This window comes from Haliotis rubra, unplaced genomic scaffold, assembly GCF_003918875.1.
Source record: "Haliotis rubra isolate DU_JTF1 unplaced genomic scaffold, ASM391887v1 Scf434, whole genome shotgun sequence".
Lineage (NCBI taxonomy): Eukaryota > Metazoa > Mollusca > Gastropoda > Lepetellida > Haliotidae > Haliotis > Haliotis rubra.
In genome coordinates, this window is record NW_025767118.1 from 27,788 (window position 1) to 48,057 (window position 20,270).

General features: G+C 40.9%; 2 protein-coding genes across 4 annotated transcripts in view; both read right to left on the reverse strand.

Annotated features, from left to right (window-relative positions):
- The window catches only part of LOC124289134 (protein PML-like), a 33,811-nt gene extending 14,323 nt beyond the window's left edge, over positions 1-19,488 (reverse strand). For 2 of the 3 annotated variants that reach the window (XM_046725734.1, XM_046725733.1), the window contains exons 1-5: positions 19,435-19,488; positions 2,900-3,924; positions 2,533-2,597; positions 1,868-1,955; positions 169-237 (exon numbers count right to left, since the gene is read on the reverse strand). In XM_046725734.1, the coding sequence (XP_046581690.1) occupies positions 169-237; positions 1,868-1,955; positions 2,533-2,597; positions 2,900-3,924; positions 19,435-19,487 (1,300 nt within the window). In that variant the 5' untranslated portion in view covers position 19,488. Of the gene's footprint in view, positions 1-168; positions 238-1,867; positions 1,956-2,532; positions 2,598-2,899; positions 3,993-5,823; positions 5,921-19,434 lie in introns of those variants that run through there. The other variant, XM_046725735.1, reaches the window with a different exon arrangement.
- LOC124289138 lies at positions 13,584-16,284 on the reverse strand. The gene is made up of 2 exons (XM_046725740.1): positions 15,744-16,284; positions 13,584-14,817 (listed from the first exon to the last, which is right to left on the reverse strand). The coding sequence occupies exon 2, from the start codon at positions 14,807-14,809 to the stop codon at positions 14,129-14,131; it is 681 nt and encodes a 226-aa protein (XP_046581696.1). The 5' UTR covers positions 14,810-14,817; positions 15,744-16,284; the 3' UTR covers positions 13,584-14,128.
- Positions 19,489-20,270: the final 782 nt, after the last annotated feature.

Genomic DNA, 20,270 nt, shown 5'->3' on the forward strand with positions numbered 1-20,270 from the left:
AGCAATTATCTTTTTGTATAAATAACACCTTGTAGAAATCTATATTGAATATAAGTTTTGTCAGTTCTATCAGTTATTCCACACGTAATAGATATCCACGATCTACTTCCATTTCGCCTGTCTTCTCACATAAATATCCCATTTTACATATGATACAAATTTGCTCACATTCAATAGCAGTAATGGCACAGTCCTGGTCCCTCTCCAGTACATGCAGGTATGTATGGCCGTTGAGGACTGAAAACAACATGGTTACCTACTAAGAATCAAACCACTGACTGAATGGGATCCTGGATAGGACCTGTTCTACCCAGTGTATCACAAGAACGGAATATGGAATTGCATGGGTAACGCGTTTAAATATATGTTATGATCGACTCATTACAACATTGTGTTTCCGACATAAATTCAATTAATCTTCTTATAACTCTATGGCTAGAAAGGCAGTACGGCAAAGGCCATCATCAAATAGTGGAGATACCATGTGTTATAACTCTAAAGCTGGAGGAGCAGCACAGCACAGCAAAGGCCATCCTATCAAATAGTGGAGATACCATGTGTTATATCTCTATAGCTGGAGGGCAGCACAGCAAAGGCCACTATCAAATAGTAGATATACCATGTGTTATATCTCTATAGCTGGAGGGGCAGCACAGCAAAGGCCACTATCAAATAGTGGAGATACCATGTGTTATATCTCTATAGCTGGAGGGGCAGCACAGCAAAGGCCACTATCAAATAGTAGAGATACCATGTGTTATATCTCTATAGCTGGAGATATACCATGGGCAGCACAGCAAAGCAAGCCACTATCAAATAGTAGATATACCATGTGTTATATCTCTATAGCTGGAGGGGCAGTACAGCAAAGGACATTATCAAATAGTCGAGATACCATGTGGTATATCTCTATAGCTGGAAGGGCAGTATAGCAAAGGACATTATCAAATAGTGGAGATACCATGTGTTATATCTCTATAGCTGGAGGGCAGCTGGACAGCAAAGGCCACTATCAAATGGTAGATATACCGCCATGTGTTATATCTCTATAGCTGGAGGGCAGCACAGCAAAGGCCACTATCAAATAGTGGAGATACCATGTGTTATATCTCTATAGCTGGAAGCACAGCAAAGGACATTATCAAATAGTAGCTGGAAGGGGAGATACCATGTGTTATATCTCTATAGCTGGAGGGCAGCACAGCAAAGGCCACTATCAAATAGTGGAGATACCATGTGTTATATCTCTATAGCTGGAGGGGCAGCACAGCAAAGGACACTACAGCTTGTTCGGCTTGACCTGATCAAGTGAACACTAATGCATTGTGTGACCGTGTCACGTCTGGTTGGGTGTATTATTGTGAAGGGTAGGACGTTTCTAAGTTGATTGTCAACATGTCCGAACAGACGAGACAAGGTCGCCGTTTGACATCTCAGTGTCGAGAAATCGTCAGCAATGTCCTAACTTTCTTTAAAAAAGAAGCTGCAGATGGAAGAGAGTGATAGCGAGAATGAATCAGATTGTGAAAGTATCTGACATCTGTACGTTGTAAAGTTAGTGAACCAAATCTAGAAAGCATATGGCTGTATTAACAATTCAATTAAAGCATGAAATATTCCGGGACAAGTTCTGTAACGAATCCATGTATGCATGCTTCGTACGAACGCAACATTAATAACATTCTCTGCTCCTCCATTTAATGAAGTTAACTCGACCTGCAGTTTGTGCCATTTGACCTCCCGGGTCATGCATATGTAGATAAGCTCAGGTCAAGCTGAACAAGCTGCATTCACTGAACGAACCTGGGAAGATGCATTACAAATAAAGGTAAGTAACTGCATCAAGCATCATTTTATAGATAATTACCTTTGTTGTCTAAACTGACAATAGTCTTACGCAGTCGGTCCACTTCCTCCTGGAGGGTCTGAATACTGCCTCTGAGTGATTCTATTTCCTAAAGGGGGGGAGAGAGAGAGAGAAAAACAACAACCAATAAACACGTTAAAATAGGTATGAGTTTTCTGTTACAAGTCAAGTAGGGTTTCCCTAATTGTCAAGGGGCCCGATTCACATAGAGATCGTAGCGTTACGATTCATCGTAGCTCGATTCTTCATCATAGGCTTACGAACGGCGCAGTGCTACGAACGCTTTGTGGATAGGGGCCAAGGACTCGTAGATATTGGTCACGTTCCAATTCATTATCCAATATGACATGCATGCAATGACAAAGTGTCCATGTTGTTAAAATCAAAACACACTGCTCGCTATCGCTAAATAGATGTCTAACGTTTACCGTAACATTGTTCAAGAATGCCCCAGAATTGCTAAGCGAGAAATAATTATAGGATTTGATTTGAATGAGATTGGACATCCTGCCAAGGCTACTTTAATTCAAGGATTGTATTATCGAGTTTGAATAGTGATGGTGAACTTTCTGCCTCAATTATGTTAATTAATCAGTCGCCTAGATTAAGTTAATTAATCAGTCATTGAGCTTGTTCTTAATACAAGACTACATTTACAACTGTACCTCCTCTGCATCCTTCTGTTGTGTTTGAAGTTTTGTAATAGTTGACTTGAGTGTCATCTCACGAACTGCAGAAAGACAAAGCATTGTCAACTTTATGCACCTTTGTCAGGGTGTGCTAGATTAGTAAGACATGCAATGGCATTACCCAAAGGCATTCGGCATTACAAATAAGCCAGGTAAAATGACACTGCAACATTTCGAGAAGCTAGTATGTAAAACCTATCGACAATTGTATTTATTATCAGTCTACTCTCCCAGTTGTTCATCACACCAACTTCAAAATGCCACTCAAAGATCAAAGAAGTTATTCTATCTTTAGTCCAATTCTGAAGTTGGTTCCTGAGAGTAAACAAAATACCACAATTACCTGATTCAAGCGAAGTAATTTCATCCGCTTGATCAGCCTCTACAGGAGTCAAGAAGGTCCCAAAGGACGAAACCAGTAACATCAACTCGTGCAGCCTCTGCTTTGAGAAGACAACAGACGACTCGAGTCTGTGAACAGTTGGAACTTCGTCGCCGATACATGACTCACACGCCTGTGTAATGGAGCTTTTCAGTTTGTGGAGGTGGGTAGGTGATGCATAGAGGAGAGTCTTTTTGATGTAGTCAAGGAGCGACTGACAAATGGTCTCTGATGACTTCAGGACAGGACGTCGACTGTCATTGATGATCCTCATGGAGTCCAGAAGGTGATCCAACTCTGCAAGCATCTGCTTCTCTCTCTGATCAAGCATACTTCTCAAATCGGAGAAGGTGAACTTCATGACTTCTCGAAGGGATGTAGCTTTTTGTTCAATAACCTCTTCCTGTCTATCCACGTTCGAATGAGCTACTGCTATGCGTTCCGTCTTGTCAGAAATGGATTTCATGTAATCGCTCAGATTTTCCTTTTCATCTGTGAGGAATCTGTCGGCAGTTTGTGTATTGTGGTCGGTGTGTTCGTCATAGAAACACTGGGGACATATGAAACAGTCACAGTCTATGTCATAGATGTCCAGTGGTTGGCCGTGTTCCTCACACTTAGTTTGTAACCCTGTACCTGTCGATGACAGGTCGAATGTCCACTGCATCTTGTGGTTTCTTGTTGCTTTGATCTCTCCGTGAGACTTCTCACAGCGTCTACAGAAGAAGATTCCACACTCCTCACACCAACACTCAGCCTCGTTCCCATCCTGTTTATTGCCACACACAAAGGATGAAGGAAGATGCTTGGCCGTCTCGCGGAACACCTCCTCCAGGACGACCTCGTCCACGGGAAAGTTCCTACCATTCCGGTCGTGGCTTTCCATACAGATGGAACAGAGCAGAGTTGTTAGTACTACTGACTCAAGACAGTCCTCACATACAGGATGTAGACAGGGAAGCAGGTGCGGCTGTGGTCCTTTGTACCTGAAGGAGGTGCTGCACACCGCACACTTGGAACGAAGCCATTCTGGGACTTTGTTAGCGCCATTCAGCTGAAAATGATATCTAAAATGTAAGTTGATGGCTAATTGTACATGTATCGATCACACATATATACATTTCCGCATTGGACGCAAATGTGGGTTTAGGTTGTGAATGAGTGAATTTTAGCAATATTCCAGCAATATCACGGCAAGGGACATCAGAAATTGGCTTCACACATATGATTGTATTCAAACCGAGTCTTCAGCGTGACGCGAGTGAACGCTTTAACCACTAGGCTACCCCAACACCCCGGTTTGGGATGTACGACCAAAGAAACTCTAATCCTAACCCTAGATTGATTCGATTCCCCACACGGGCATAACACGTGAAGCCCATCTCTGCCCATCCATTTTTCAACGTGTTAATTGAACATTTCAAGGGAAAATATTTTAATGTAAATATAATCTGACGAACAGAGAGTTTGCCGCTGTGATGATGCAAAGTTTACATATTATCTAAATAAACACGCAAATTACATGGATTGTTTCTGTGGGAGCCGTGAAGATCAGGGTAAGAATTGATATCAGTAACCCATGCTTGTCGTAAGAGGCGACTAAAGGCATCTCGCTGACTTGGTTGACACACGTCATCCTATCCCAATTGCGTTGATCGATGATCACGCTGTTGATAACTGGATTGCCTGGTCCAGTCTCGATTATTTACAGACCGCCGCCATATAGCTGGAATTGCTGAGTGCGGCGTTAACAACAACCCAACCAACCAGCCAACCAAGATCAGAGGCATGCCCACTACGGGAAGACGAATAATTAGAAGGGTTACAATATATGTCAGTGACTATATAAGAATGTGCACAGAACATGTCACCCAAACCGACGAATAGACTCGTTTCACAACCCTGGGCATAGGCGGATCCAGAGCGGGGGTGAAGGGGTGCGAACCCCCCTTTTGTCCTGAAAGTTTATTGAATGGCCATTGAAACTCGGGTGAAAATGAAGTGTGCACCCCTCCTATTCTCAATAGTGTGCACCCCCCTTTCTCAAAAAGCTGTATCCGCCCCTGCTGGGTGTCTATCTATTTCAAGGCGAGATTTCAATCTTACCACTGCCTTTCCTTGGACGGGTTGACGCATTTAACCCCTGTGGACGAGTCTATCAATTTCACGAGACTATCTGTTGCGTCACCATGGACGAGTCCACACGTTCAACCCCCAGTGCAGATATGGCAGTATCAACGAGTATCAATGTACATATCTGTGTTTAAGGACGGTCGGAAAAGGAAATCGATCTGAGTGAATGAGTGGGTGGGTGGGTTTGAGGGAAGCAGGGAGAGAGGAAGGTTTTAGCAAGATTCCAGCAATACCACGGCTGGGATATTCTCCTTGAGGTTGGAAGAGCGGATATAAGCCCTCATGGGCTTTAATGCTTGAAAATTATGATTTTATATTGAAATATAAAATATAATAAGCTTAGGGGGCGATGGGGTAGACTAGTGGTTAAAGCGTTCGCTCGTTACGCCAAAGACCCCGGTTCGATTCCCCACATGGGTGCAATGTGTCCAGCCCATTCCTGGAGCCCCCCTCCGTGATATTTCTGGAATATTGATAAAAGCGGCATAAAACCAAACTCGCTCACTCACTAATAAGCTTAGACAGAGTTATTGATCATAACTATTTCATTACTTTGGTCGAAAAACAGGAGAAGAACATAAATATCTACAACTAGTCACAACGCGAGGAAACCAAATCGTGTCCCCACTCGCCTGTCACAGTTTAGCCCAATACATTTGAGAAATGACACTGTCAAAGAACTTTATTAACACACTTTGTTTATATAAAAGGACAATATTGATCACTGGAAATAAAATCATGAAATAACTTACCTGTGTTACTGCATGTAGTACCGTTATACAGAATGAAAGCTAAGGTCGGCGGTTGTCAACAAACAAACGTCCTTCCCAATGTATTTGTCCCCTACACTTCTGGGAAGCCTATCTATAGTTTTCATTTCATTTCCTGGAAGCGAAAGTGAAAGTAGGCATAACACTGAGGGTACCTCAGCGAGTTACGTAATGTAACAAGACTAGTATAACATCGTCATTTGACTTAAATACTCCCCGGAGTTCAATAAATTCAATACTTCGCGTGCCAAGTGTTCCATTCAATAGCCGACAGCCAGGACAATGTATGTGCTGTCACTGTGTAGCCTTACTCCAAGCCGCCTGTACTGAATAGCAATTGTATATCCTCGGCGTTCGAAATTAACGTCGGTCCTTGCCCGAAGCCGACTGGAAACCACTCGGACCCACATCTTTTGTTTTCTGCAGGTCCTTATGGCCGACAGCTTTTTCATCCCCAGTAACTAAGAGTTGTATTTCCATGTTAAAATATAAGGCCTACACATTCTGATCAGGACCCACAAGTTTTAATGGTTCTGGGTCCTTCGGGCCTGCAGCTTTTCAGGATTAAGGGCAAACAATGTGTATCCTTTAAAGAGACACTTCTAAGAACGCCAGTCTGTTATGATTTTCAAAATTTATCAATTAAACTATTAATTGGTTCCTCAAATATTTATGCAAGTCTAGTCACAGAGGCACAGCCTCACGAAAGTTATGTTTACAATGCCAGCTGAGAGTTACCTCCCTTAGTACGATCACCGCTCAATACACAAGAAACACCAATCAATGGGTGTAAGATACGGACTGGGAGAGATTGTATTTTGCTCCCCATCTCTTTTTGGTGGTATAGGAAGGGATAGCCTTCCCCTGTGGAGGACTCACGTCTTAACAGATGGTTTATAGTGTGAGACCTTTCCTGCAAGGCATTGATCACCGGGCGTAATTCAGGTTAGTTTCTTCTGCTCACATTACTGATTTGTCAGGAACAAACCAGTGACTCAACTCCCTGTATGACATTACGCAACAACGAAAATAATTTCACTATAAGGCAATTCATAGTGTGTAAGGCTCACAATATTACAATCATTCCTTGGAGTGATTTAAGGGATTTAGGGGTCAGGGGCTCCTTCCACGAAGCAACCTTTACTAAGGTCAACCTTAACTCCCAGTTAATCAGCCCGTACTTAAGTTATAGCTTGGGTTGGGGATGGGAGGTTGGGTGATGAAGATGTTTATGGAGTAGCAATGTGAATCTCTCTCTCTCTCTCTCTCTCTCTCTCTCTCTCTCTCTCTCTCTCTCTCTCTCTCTCTCTCTCTCTCTCTCTCTCTCTCTCTCTCTCTCTCTCTCTCTCTCTCTCTCTCTATGACATATCCAAGCATGAGCGGTGGTGGGCTAGCCTAGTGGTTAAAGCGTCCGCTCGTCACGCCATAGACCCGATTCGATTCCCAACAAGGGTACAATGTGTGAAGCCCATTTCCGGTGTCCCCTGTCGTGATATTGCTGGAATATTGCTAAAAGCGGCGTAAAACCATGCTCCAAACATGACTTTATTCGCAACAGCGTGACATATTGCGTTAGGGTAGCCTTGTGGTTAAACATTCGCTCGTCACGCCGAAGACCCGGTTTCGATTCCCAACAAGGGTACAATGTGTGAAGCCCATTTCTCGTGTCCACTGCCGTGATATTGCAAGAATATTGCTGAAAGCAGCGTAAAACCCTACTCACTCACTCATTCCAATATAGCTCATTATATTGAATACACAATTTGTCATGACAACACAGACACAGACAATAACTTGCCGATGCTGCATTTATTGACAGAAACATTGCAGATACATACATGACAAACATGGCCAAGTTGCTTCAACGTCAACATGAACAGTAAGATATATCAAGAAAAATTTATATAGAACAGAAAATACATCAGCACATTTCAGTTGGTCCTCTCCAAAGGCAAGTAGAAGTTTACTCCGCTTTTAAAATATTCCACATAATGATACACAGTAATCACATATTCTGAGGACATACCGACAGATAAAACTATCCCTATCGAAAATATACTAAAGTACTGTCGGAAATAGAAAAAAACCCTGTTTTTAGGCTGTTACTCTGTATCCCTAAAATTTACACAATTGCAAATAGCATATGTCGAAATAGCCGACTTCGGCCTAACTGGGCGTTCAGTGGGATGCGTAATACGATATCCAGAAAAAGATGTTTACTCGTAAAATCGGGCAAAAATCGGGCAAAAATACGAAGAGCTGCTGAAAACAATAGATCAGACTATAGATGGCAATTAGGTCGCTCAGCCAGGTATGACGACGGACCGTCGACCCACCTGGCATGAAATGCACGTGCTGCCTACAGGCACAAGGGGTCGTCTCAAAGATATTTTGTGCTTTTTCATGTGTGTTGACTATGTCTCATCTATTGATTAACATCTTACGTGTCTTTCTTTCATAAAGTTTATGTTGAGATATGTAAAAGAGTATGATACCCGAAAACCATAGAAACGCATCGTAGTATATAGGTGGCATGACCACCCGAAAATCGACAGGACCGGATATTATGTGTAAATTGTTATGACGTGCCGTGTACCTCCCCAGTATAATTGCCCTAAAGGATTATCTTATCTTAGCTGATATCTCTATCCCCCAGCGACCGCCTCCGTGGTGTAGTGGTTGGAGCGTCCGCCCGGAGAGCGGAAGGTCGCAGGTTCGATCCCCGACCGTGTCATACCAATAAGACGTTAAAACATGGTACTTGTTGGTCCCTGCCTGGCGCTCGGCATTAATGGGCACAACAAGAACTGGTCGGCTCGGAGTCAGTATAATGTGTCTGAGTGGGGTATTCATGCTTCACTGCAACATGGTATCTCAGTGGGATTCAGCACTATAAAACCAGCTTCAGTCTGGGCTAGTACAAGCAGCCGCACATACACATACACATGCATGCACGTCGTCATATGAGCGAAATATTCTCAAGCACGACGTAAAACCCAATTTCACCTCACCTCACCTATCCCCCAGCCCGACCCCAGATTTTGCTTTTGAGACGACCCCTCCTATCTGTTTCTTTTTATAGTGACAGTGAGACTCCATGGAAGCTACACCCTTAATAGTTTCAGCATAAAAGTTATTATTTTTACGTCAGCTATCGTTTATAATGAATCTACGTCTAATTTCAAATTGGGCATTTAAAAAGTGTCCTTTGTAATACAATATCGTCGCACACTAATTTGCAGAAAGCCATGGTCAGTTCCAAATAAGTCTTTTTGGACGCATTGCTCATTTCTGCACTAATTTCCCCTCAGTAAAGTCCTTTTTCTCCGTTTCCTATGTCCCTCCCACTAAGACTGTAGTTAGTTTAACAGATATTTCGCACTTTCACATATCAACTACATAAATTGTAGATATAAATGAGAAAATACAGTTTTTTTCTATTTCCGACAGTACTTTTAGTACATCTATTTCTATGAACATAATCGAAATCAGAACAAATGTTAACCGACTCCAAACCAAAATCTTGTGCCTTATTGAAAAGCACGAACAGAAAATACGAAAATAAAAAATGCATTGAAGAAAGGAGTGCACATACAGTTCAATATAATATTGTAAGCAATCAAATTGTGAACAATATAAAGAGAATATCATTCCGAGATAAAATCCTATGTTATATACAATATTTATCCCCAAGTACAATGGATTTCAAACGTGTATGGGCCTTGTACAAGTTAGGGAGTTGACAAGAATGGTACAATGATATGAGAACGTCGGCATGGACAACATAAGGTGTGCAACGGTTTCAAGATATCACCGGGTTGACGCTCCCTGAAGGAATTCCCTTTTGCAGTCCTCGCTCTGAATCTAATGGCCACCAACACGCTTTTGGCCACCAACATTGGTCATAATTCGGGGACAGAACACATCATACTAAGATGTCCGCATCCCCAAAATTCCTGACAGACAGAGGACGGACGGGCGGACACAAGCAGATGTCATAATGTAAACGATCGTAATTCGTAAACAACTCAAATAAAATGTCATTCTCAAATTCTGTGGATTTCTGGGGAATGTAAGTGGACCTTCTACTTAGTCGTCAGAACGCTATAATGAGTGTGTCGGCATGGACAACACAAGGTGTGCAACAGTTGATGACATCATTGGCTTGATCCTCCCTGAAGGAGTTCCCTCTTCCAGGCCTCCATCTGAATCTCCTGGCCACCCACAATCTTCATGGCGACAATTTGGGGGCCATGACAAACCCCAAACATTGACCATAATTCAGGGCCTGAACACATCACACCAAAATCTCCCGATGGATGATGTCAAGAAAGCCTATTTTCATTTGATCCATGTCGAGGAGAACCCCGTACTGTAGTCTGGCATACGTGTCCGCATCATTGTCAACCACGTCATCCTTGCTGGTTAAAGGTTTGCCATTCACTGTCAGATTCATTGCAAGAGGACTGTATGTCTGTCTGGATGGAGTGATGGATGGATGGATGGATGGATGCATGCATGCATGCATGCGTGCGTGCGTGCGTGCGTGCGTGCGTGCGTGCGTGCGTGTGTGTGTTTTCCGTATGCGTGTAAACCACTGACGGAACGTGATCCTGACCCACTGGCCTGTTCTACCCAGTGTATCAGTGTTTATATGTAGTATATATTCCACTTCTCTGTGTATTACGTGACATCATATGATATATATGTGGTATATATACCGATTGTCCTCTTGTGTGTGCGTGTGACGTGATATGACTTAAATGTGGTATATATAGCAGTTGTCCTCTGTGTTTGTGCGTGTGTGTTACGTGACAGGATACATGTATATATGTGGTATATACACCAATTGCCCTTTCTCTGTTTCTTACGCAACACGACATAAATGTGGTACACATGCCAACCGTCAACTTTGTCTGTGTGTAACGTGACATGATCTATAGGTGGTGTATATACCAATTGTCCTCTCTGTTTTTGTTACGTGACATATTTATGTGGTATATATACCAACTGTCTTCTTTCTGTGTGTGTTACTTGACATGATATATAGGTGGTACATATACCAATTGTCATATTTGTCCGTGTGTTACGTGACATGATATTTATGTGGTATATATACCAATTGTCATCTTTGTCTGTGTTACGTGACATGTCATTTGGTGGTATATATACCAATTGTCCTCTCTCTGTGTGTTGCGTGACATGATATTTATGTGGTATATATACCAATTGTCATCGTTGTCTGTGTGTTACGTGACATGACATATAGGTGGTATATGTACTAATTCTCCTCTGTGCGTGTGTTGCGTGACATGATATTTATGTGGTATACATACCAATTGTCATCTTTGTGCGTGGGTTACGTGACATGATATATAAGTGGTATATATATACATGTACACTCACTCTCAAGGACCTTCTACTTTTCCCAATTCTCAATAACATCATCAGCTAACATTATATGTAAGTGAAAGTGAAAGTTTGCTTTGCAGCATGAAATAACGGCGTTTTGTCTAGTTCTCAACGATGTATGCTTCCGGCCGTATCAATGCTCGTATTAGCATTGGCAAACTGTCTTCCGCTTCCGGGTAGCTATAGCCATGCTGTACGGAGCCGTTGGATTGGTTGGATTCGCTTATGGAGGCTATCGCACTGCAATTCTCTGGAACCCCTAATTGGTCTCGGGAACTGCATCACCAGCATTGCTCCGTACATCGTGTCGTCCCAACAGTTCATGTAAGACGATACCAAACGAAACAAATCTTAGAATCTTACATCATACAGACGTATAATATATGTGATTGCTGTGAGCTCTGTTTACTCATATATGAGTTCCATTGCTCCTGGGATACGATAATCATGGGTTCGAATCCCAATTTCGTATAACAACACCCGTTCCAGTGTTGTAAATGTTTCATATGCGGAGAATTCTTAAGATTTTCGATGTGTTTTCACAGAATTTTCCTTTATCCAGTTTTGTTCATATGTGTCTGAGAGTGTTTTGGTGACTGACCATCTCAATCAGGAAGATTGCATGGAATGGGATTTTAAACTTATAGTATATTATCCATACATATCTGATTCATGACAACCATTTAAAGGGCCACAGACTTTACAAAACACAACACAACAAAAACGATGGTTCCTTCTTTTTACTGACAATTTCTCTCCAAACGTAACATGACAATTGACATGACAATTGTATTAACAACTGAAATGGTATTCCGTACGTGCACCATAAGGCATATAAAGGTGTACCGTTTTTATTCACAATATGTCCCAAAGAAACTGAATGAGAACCTTTTCAATCAGTTTGCCATGCATCACATCAACACAGATGTATTTTTGTTACTGTTGCTTTAAAGATGGGGTGACATTTTATACAGAGATTGGGTAAATGTACATTTAACAGATCTAGACAATTTGTCAATGTTTTGGAAATAAACACTAGCTATTTATATTAATGCACAAAATAAAAACATAACTCGAAATATATTTCCTCCTTTTCTCAAATTTAGTACCACAGAAAATATGGATCTTCGTTATTATCAGTGTTTACGGTTAGGTTCCACAAAATAAAATACGTTCTTCAGAAATCTAGTGAATTCTGTGGGATTATTTTAAGTGTCGCAGCCAATTGAGCTGTTCATACAAAAATACTAATGAATAAAATGCAACATCCACAACATAAACAAGTAATGTTTAATACAGCTGCTGCCATATTGCACAAATATGGTTCTATATCATAAGCATAAAGAAAAAGAAAGCTCAAAACTAACTGGAATGTATCCGTGTACAACAACATCAGGAACGACGGTTTTGAGATTCTTAGTATAATAATGACGTCTTCAATTTCCAGTAAAGTAGATTCTTCATCTAAAACATTGGTCACTAGTAATAAGATTCATGGGCAGTCAAGTGAAAATGAAGACGTCAGTTTACTTTCTTGAATGCAAAGGTAACAATCGGCTCTAACAAAAGCATTAAAAACAATATCAACCATATCAAACAAACATTTGTTATTACAATTAAAATCAAACTTATTCTATTCATATCGTCAGTCTTGACTCAGAAGTTGAACATAAGTATTCGAAGGAAGATTTCGAACTTTGACTTCTTCCGCTATATCGTCTCTGATATATAAAAATGTCTTGTTCTGGCATCCTCTTAAGGTCACGTTTACTCTCTCATTCATTTGTATTATCAGAGAGTAGGTAAATAAATCAACAAATAAACCAGCGACGTTCTGCATCTGTCACTCAAAACCCGGGCTCATCGACACAGACTTGTCTCACAAATGTTTGTTTTTGGTGTGTTTTTTTATGTTCAAATTTTTTTAGCATTGCCCTATCGACAACAAAATGATACAAGAAGTATTTAATGGTCAAACGGATAAAAGGACAAAATGGTTTCATAGGAGATAGCATCCATTACTATCCTGAATCAGTTACAACCTGGATCTTGGTTTGATTATACATTTGACTATATTCATTCGATTATCTTTGAAACCAATACTTTTTGGTCAAGAGGCATTTTACGGCTGTGAGATGGACCAGGGTTTTATATGCCGCGTGATTCCTGGGTATTTGACGCAACAATTTTGTAAATGACTCTCAAAATATTATCATACGAGTCAAGCTTGACGCAAGTTTTATGGGTGGCCCTCACAATTCAGTTCAATAAAATCGATTTGATAAGCAAAAAAAGATATTGTTCGATGATAGTTTGACTTTTACAGAGCTGTCAGATTGTTCCAGAGTACTCAGAGGAGACAGTAATCGTGGCTGTTTGAATTGAAAAATGCTGTAGTTTCATTTGGTGGTGTTACATACATGCGATTCATACTTGTCATATGCGAGCCAACATATTATTTATCTTTCTAGTATTGTTTCGTTTAATTCTTTGGGGGGTGGGGATCTGAGGGAGGGGAGAAAGAAATTCATAATCAGAGATTCATATTTCAGATATATGCACATTTCAAATAGATTCACATTTAAATCCTCATCTACAGACCTAATCATAACAAACAATAATATTCCGAACCAAACCCACATGAGCATCTCCAAAGGCATCTTACCTAATTGCCTATCAAATGTACTTTTCAAACAAATCACCTATAGCAAGTTCCTTATTCTTCGAACACGCTAGATCACATTTCTTTATCAATTATGCGGAACGGCCATTTATAATCTCTGCACATATTTAACATTTAAGCAAATGTCCAAAAACAGTTGAACTTCATGTGATCCTGAGGGAGCTGTGACTGTAGCCTCAGTATCAATTCCCTTCAGTACACATGTATGGCGTCTTCGAGAAGCTTCTTTTTCCAGTCATCCATCTGTAGATCCGGTCCACTCACGAGTTTCATTTCAACTCTCTTTGGGCTACTATAAACTGCAAATACAGGCCACATCTTTCTCTTGTACCCAGCACTATGTTGTGGCTTGCTGTCAGCAATACATCCAGTTCCCAACACTTCTCTTTTGTTGGTGTCCAGGAAGGATACCGCCATCTTGTCAGTATCAACAAGAACTCCGTACCTTACTGTCACGGATGTTCCTACCTTATTCTCAAACACTTCAGATGTTGCTATATCCTTTCCATTAAAAGCTATAAACCTCCTCACATTGTTCTCATCATTTGATAGGCACAGACTGCATGAATTAGGCTTATCGCCGATAAAATGACTACTGTTCATGACATCCTCTCCACACACTCCGACCTCCAACACAAGGTCTAGACCACCCAGAGGCTTGTCCAGTTCCACATCCGCCTCCACCTCCCAGTACACCAGGTTGCTAGAGGGCAGTGGGGAGGTGCTGCAGGTGCCTCTGTAATTCTTCAACATCTTCCCACTGGTGCCCTGTACCTCCATTCCTCGCCATTCAGGATTTTGGGTGTTGACGAGAAGGCCTTTGTAATTAATGTGTGTTCTGTAAAGGTTTACTCTGTCGGAATCAAACATCATCTTTGGACCTGTCAGAGACAAAATACAATGTTTATAGATAACAGTTAATATCTATCACATATATCGCCTATAAAATTACGCTTGTTTTAGCAGCCTCAGACATATACATATTTTGTCAGATAAATAATGGAATCACAAAGCCCTATATCCCTACCTCACTGGGAATCGTATCCCGACCTCAGTTTGAATCGTATCCTGCTCTACCTCCACCCCCTATGGTTGTTCTTTAACTTCTTTTCAAACTGATTTTGTAGCCATACGTACACTTTGTGTAAGGTCAGTATTCACACACGATGAACTGAATGTCAACCTTGGGCTTAAGCAAAAATTACATTAAATGAAATGTTTCAATACCAAACCATATTGCCTATGTTACTTCATAAGAGCTCAAAAAAAAGCTAAAAAGCTAAAAAGCTAGGCCTTTGTCACCTGTGTATTTTGTACAGGTTTACTCTGTCGGAATCAAACATCATCCTTGAACCTGTCAGAGGATAAGACAAGATACAATGTCTATAAATAAAAGTTAATATCCAGCATACATCGCGTATGTTCTTACGCTTGTTTTAGCAAGCCTTAGACATACACACATTCAGTCGTCCTGGTGGTATCATATATAAGCGGGCTGATGGGGTAGCCCGCTAGTAAAGGTATTCGCTCGTCACGCCGAAAGTCCTAGTTCTATTCCCGACAATCGTGCCTAAATATCGGATGTTACAACTCATAGCATGTATCATTATTGTGATAGTGGAGTTTTTAAAAACTATAACATTTTATGACCATCCTTTCCTATATCTGCACTTAAACATCACTTGGCGGATTACAGTCGAGCTGTGAATAATAACTCGTTTATACATAACAAGTGAACAGGTCATGTTACACTTCCTTGCTTAGTTGTCCTGGAATATGCTTAAACCTTAGAGGAAAATATACTTACATACAACTACATGTCGCCCTCTGTTCACTGCCCCAAGCACATGCAGACACGTGCTTTTGTCGTAGCCTGGAAAAATGGTACCTTAAGCGTTACGTTAATACCAGAAAAGGTATAATGCAAGACAATGCATTGATAATTTTCCGGCTGATGCGTGTAAAGCAACAAAATAGAAAAATAATTGTTTTGAATAATTGTGAATGGATAGCAGTATGTATAAGAAATCTCTGAAAAAGATGAGAATTGAGAAAAATGTAATTATAACAGTTCTAAGAAAGATGAAGGAGTTTGTAAGGAAAGAAAGCTTAAAGTTTAATATGAATGATAACTAATTTTGATTTATTCTACTGGAATTGCTTGGGGCTTGTCTGCCAATGCAATGTTACATGCATAACGATTTATGACGTGGATCGTCCTTCGTGTTTGGATGGTAAATTGGTTGTCGAATATGGTTCATGGTTAAGATAGAACCCAAGGACAGTTACTCTCACCCCATTGTACCCCTGTCGGCGTTAGAAATACTCTTCAGACCAACGAGACCAACTCCTGACTTGGTTGATGTCATCGTAACGAGACTGATACTTATGATGTCAATCACTGCACTGTGTTGTCCAGACTTGATTGTTTACAGGCAGATGTAATATAACCCCAGTATTGCGGCGTTACAAACTCACATTTTATGCGTAATGATGAGGAGGCCTATTTAATAATGGTGAAGTGTAAGTGAAACAGTAAAACAATCCAAATTTCAACAAGTGTGAAAGTTACCACACGAGACACACGAAAACAAAAGGTTCGTAGCGAAGCAAATAATGACAAGACAGGGTTTCTGATCATCTACGACTGTATTGTCCACTGAAGAACATGGGCACAATGTGTTAAGCCCATTTCTGGTGTCGTGATATTGCTGGAATATTGCTAAAAGCGGCGTAAAACTAAACTCAGTCAGTCAGTCAGTCCACTGAAGAAACTTACCAATGGGGTCCAGCTGACTTACGATCCCCTGAAGTCTGGATAAATCCTCCTGCAAAGTCTTCACCTTCTGTTCATTCTGAGAGGCCTCCTTTTCCAGTGCACTGATTAGCTGGACGGTATAAACTAACAGAGCACTTTCAACATCTGAATATGTTTTAACTGTGACCATCGCTATTAAACATGTTATTCCAGTGACAATAGGTTGAGTGACTTCTTTTTAGTAATAAGCACATCATTTGCGACAGACAAAATGTATTAAATTTATAAACCAATAGAGCTACCGTACGTCTGCGTCTTGCGTCCTTCATAGTTTGGAACATAAACTCCAATTTTAAGGATTTACCGTCTGAGCCTCTCTGTTCTGTGTCTGAAAGTCATGAATATCTGCTTCCAGTTCCATCTGAAGACCTGAAGAAAACATTAACAGCAGATATAGCCAGGAAATACACAGGGTACAACGCTAGTAGGGCTTTAGACATGTTATCCTCATTCCAAAACATGCTTATTGATGGAACAGGAGTAACCAATTCATAGCATGTAAAATACACTTGTTTTTGAATAACATGAACGTAAACCGTAGTTGATACAAGTACTGTTCTGTCAAAGCTGAAGGCACCTGCGTGAATACTTCGAGGTAGCCCAGATTCGACAGAACCGATGAATTACGAATAATGAATGCATACAAAGGGGAAAACATTCACTTCTAGACAACCATAGGTTCGACACAGCAGAGTGTGACTAATAGAGAATACTACACGAGGTCTCATTACATACGAATTATACGAAACGAGTGTCCTTCTTATGGTATCTGACCGAGCGAAAGCGAGGTCAGATAACATAGGAAGGTCACGACTTTCGTATAATTCGTATGTAATGAGACCGAGTGTGGTATTTTATTTATTACCCACGTCTTACATGCATTTAAATTGGCAAAATAGCGTATTTTTGTTATGTTTTTGGTTTCAAACCGAAACCGGTTTCATAAAGAGGTTGCGGAAGAGTTTTGTACTGTAGTACAATATTTGCATGACGTCACACTAATGACGTCACTGCCATGGTAACCGACGTCACGATGCATGTCAGTTGTCATCGCCTCGTACAGCCTCCTACAGTAAACTACTCCGTTGCACCTCGTTTCTTGGTTTCCAGTTGCTTCATTCGGCTAACATCACTGGTGGAAACATTGCGTTTATGTTTTCGACAGATATAATGTCTCAGTTCGACTCACAATTAAACAGCGACACGGCAACGTTCACAATGTTTACATTCCCACAATGCATTTAAGTTGTAGAATGAATGAATTCACGTGTTTGTTATGAATGAAAAAATAGTTACGTCAGAATGTGACCTAATTGAGAGGTCATCGGTTATCCAATCAAATCGTTAGAATTTCAGGTCAAGTCGTTACGACACAGGTCAACGCGATACGACACTCGTGTGACGTACGAGATTAATATGCAACTACCCATACGTTGACCACGTGGGTAATAATTACAAATATCCTTCAGTAAACATATACACCCTTCCGACAAACACACCACCGAGAACACACTCGAACAAATGTATCACTATAATTTTCAAATAATAGAAAGTATTAATAATTAGAAAATCTGAAGGTATATGTACACATAACATTTTATATCCTCACCTCGATCTGGTTAAAAAAGAACGTAAAAAACAAAGCGACAGTTACCTGTTTTAAGTGATGCTTCCATAGGTGATTCCGTCTGGGTAACTGAAGTCATGAAACTACCAAAGGATGATACCAAGGATTTCAAATCCGGTAAACCTTGCTTTGAGAAGACGACACACGGTTCGCATTTGTGAACAGCAGGAACGTCAGCCTTTATGCAAGACTCAAAGGCCTGTGTGATGGAACTATTCAGTTTGTGGAGGTGGGAAGGTGAGGCGTAGAGGAAACTCTCGTTGATGTAGTCAAGGACTGACTGGCAGCTTGTCTCTGATGACTCCAGCACTTGTGGTCGCATGTCATTAATGTTCCTCATGGAGTCTAAAATCTGATCCAGCTCCACAAGCACCGCCTTCTCTCGCTGACCTATCACATCTCTCAGCTCAGAAAAAGTGTGTTGAACGGTGTCTCGGAGGGGAAACGGCCTTCTCGTCAGTACGTCTTGCTTGTACAAGAACTGTTTCTTTTGCTGAAATGATCTTTTCCTTCTTCTCTGAAGCATATTTTATGTATGCCTTCAAGACGTCTTGTTCACGACTCAAGAACATATCAGCTCTATCAGTTCTGTGACTGGTGTGATCTTCGTAGTGGCATTGGAAACAGACGAAACAGTCACAGTCTTTATCATAGACGTCCAAACGTTGTCCGTGTTTCTCACAGACGGACTGGGATCTTGTCGATGTACATGGAAGATCAGAAATCCACTTCATTGTGTGATTCCTAGTTGCTTTCACCTCTGAGTGAGATATATGGCAGTGCTCGCAGAAATAGTCCTCACATTCCTGACACCAAGACATTGCCTGGTTCTCATCCACCTTGTTGGTACATTGGAAGTCAGACGGTCGGTGCTTCATTGTCTGGTTGAGGACCCCACGAAGAACAACATCATCTACTAGGAAACTCCCAACATTTTTATCATGACTCTTCAAGCAGACAGTTCAATCTAGAGTTGTGACTTCCGGTGATTTGAGGCAGTCTTCACATACAGGATGTAGACAGGGAAGCAGGTGCGGCTGTGGTCCTCTGTACCTGAAGGAGGTGCTGCACACCACACAGTTGGGGGACACAGGGCCTGAATCCATCCTGTAACAAACACATCGATGACCTCTCATCATATTACAACTTTGAAGATGTATTTCATACACTGACAAAGTATTTCAGATTAGAAAAATATTTGAACCTGATCATTTGATTTGATGGGTCTTTATGCATCTTTGGGCAATATCTATATATACTGAACATCATTGAAAACGCACCACCTGTATTAGTTTGGATTTCCAAGAGCATAAATGAGCAATCGGTGTAAATTTTACATGCTTTTGTAGTCCGATGATTGGTAAAGGAAAGAAACAACAACCAATCCAGCAAAATAGTGAAGTTTTAATTCAGCTGACCATGAAAGAAAGATAGAGTCATATTGGAAAGTCAGTAACGTGTATGACCACCGTTAGCACCAACATTCTTTTGCTGTCTTTTGTGTTATTAACAACATTTCCAACGTTCATTTTCACTCTCAAAACAATCCTATTACCATATTTCAAAATTTACAGATGGTGCGTTTTCAATGATGTTCAGTATATTACGGTATTAAGAATGGGATTCACACATTGTTACCTTTCTTGGCAACTGGTCGGTCACTGTCGAAAGCTTGATCTTTGGTCATTCAAACGTTCACAAATTCACATGGAAAGTCACATGCACATCATGCCAAGATTAACATGTGCTCAACGTCATGAAGCCATTGGAAGCCATTTAAATGTCAAGGCCATCTATGGCCGACAAGTGAGTATGATTGCCGATGGGTTTGGAGAAAATGCCTGCTTACTGTCGAGGAAATGATTTGTAGATGCTGCAATAAGTTTTTA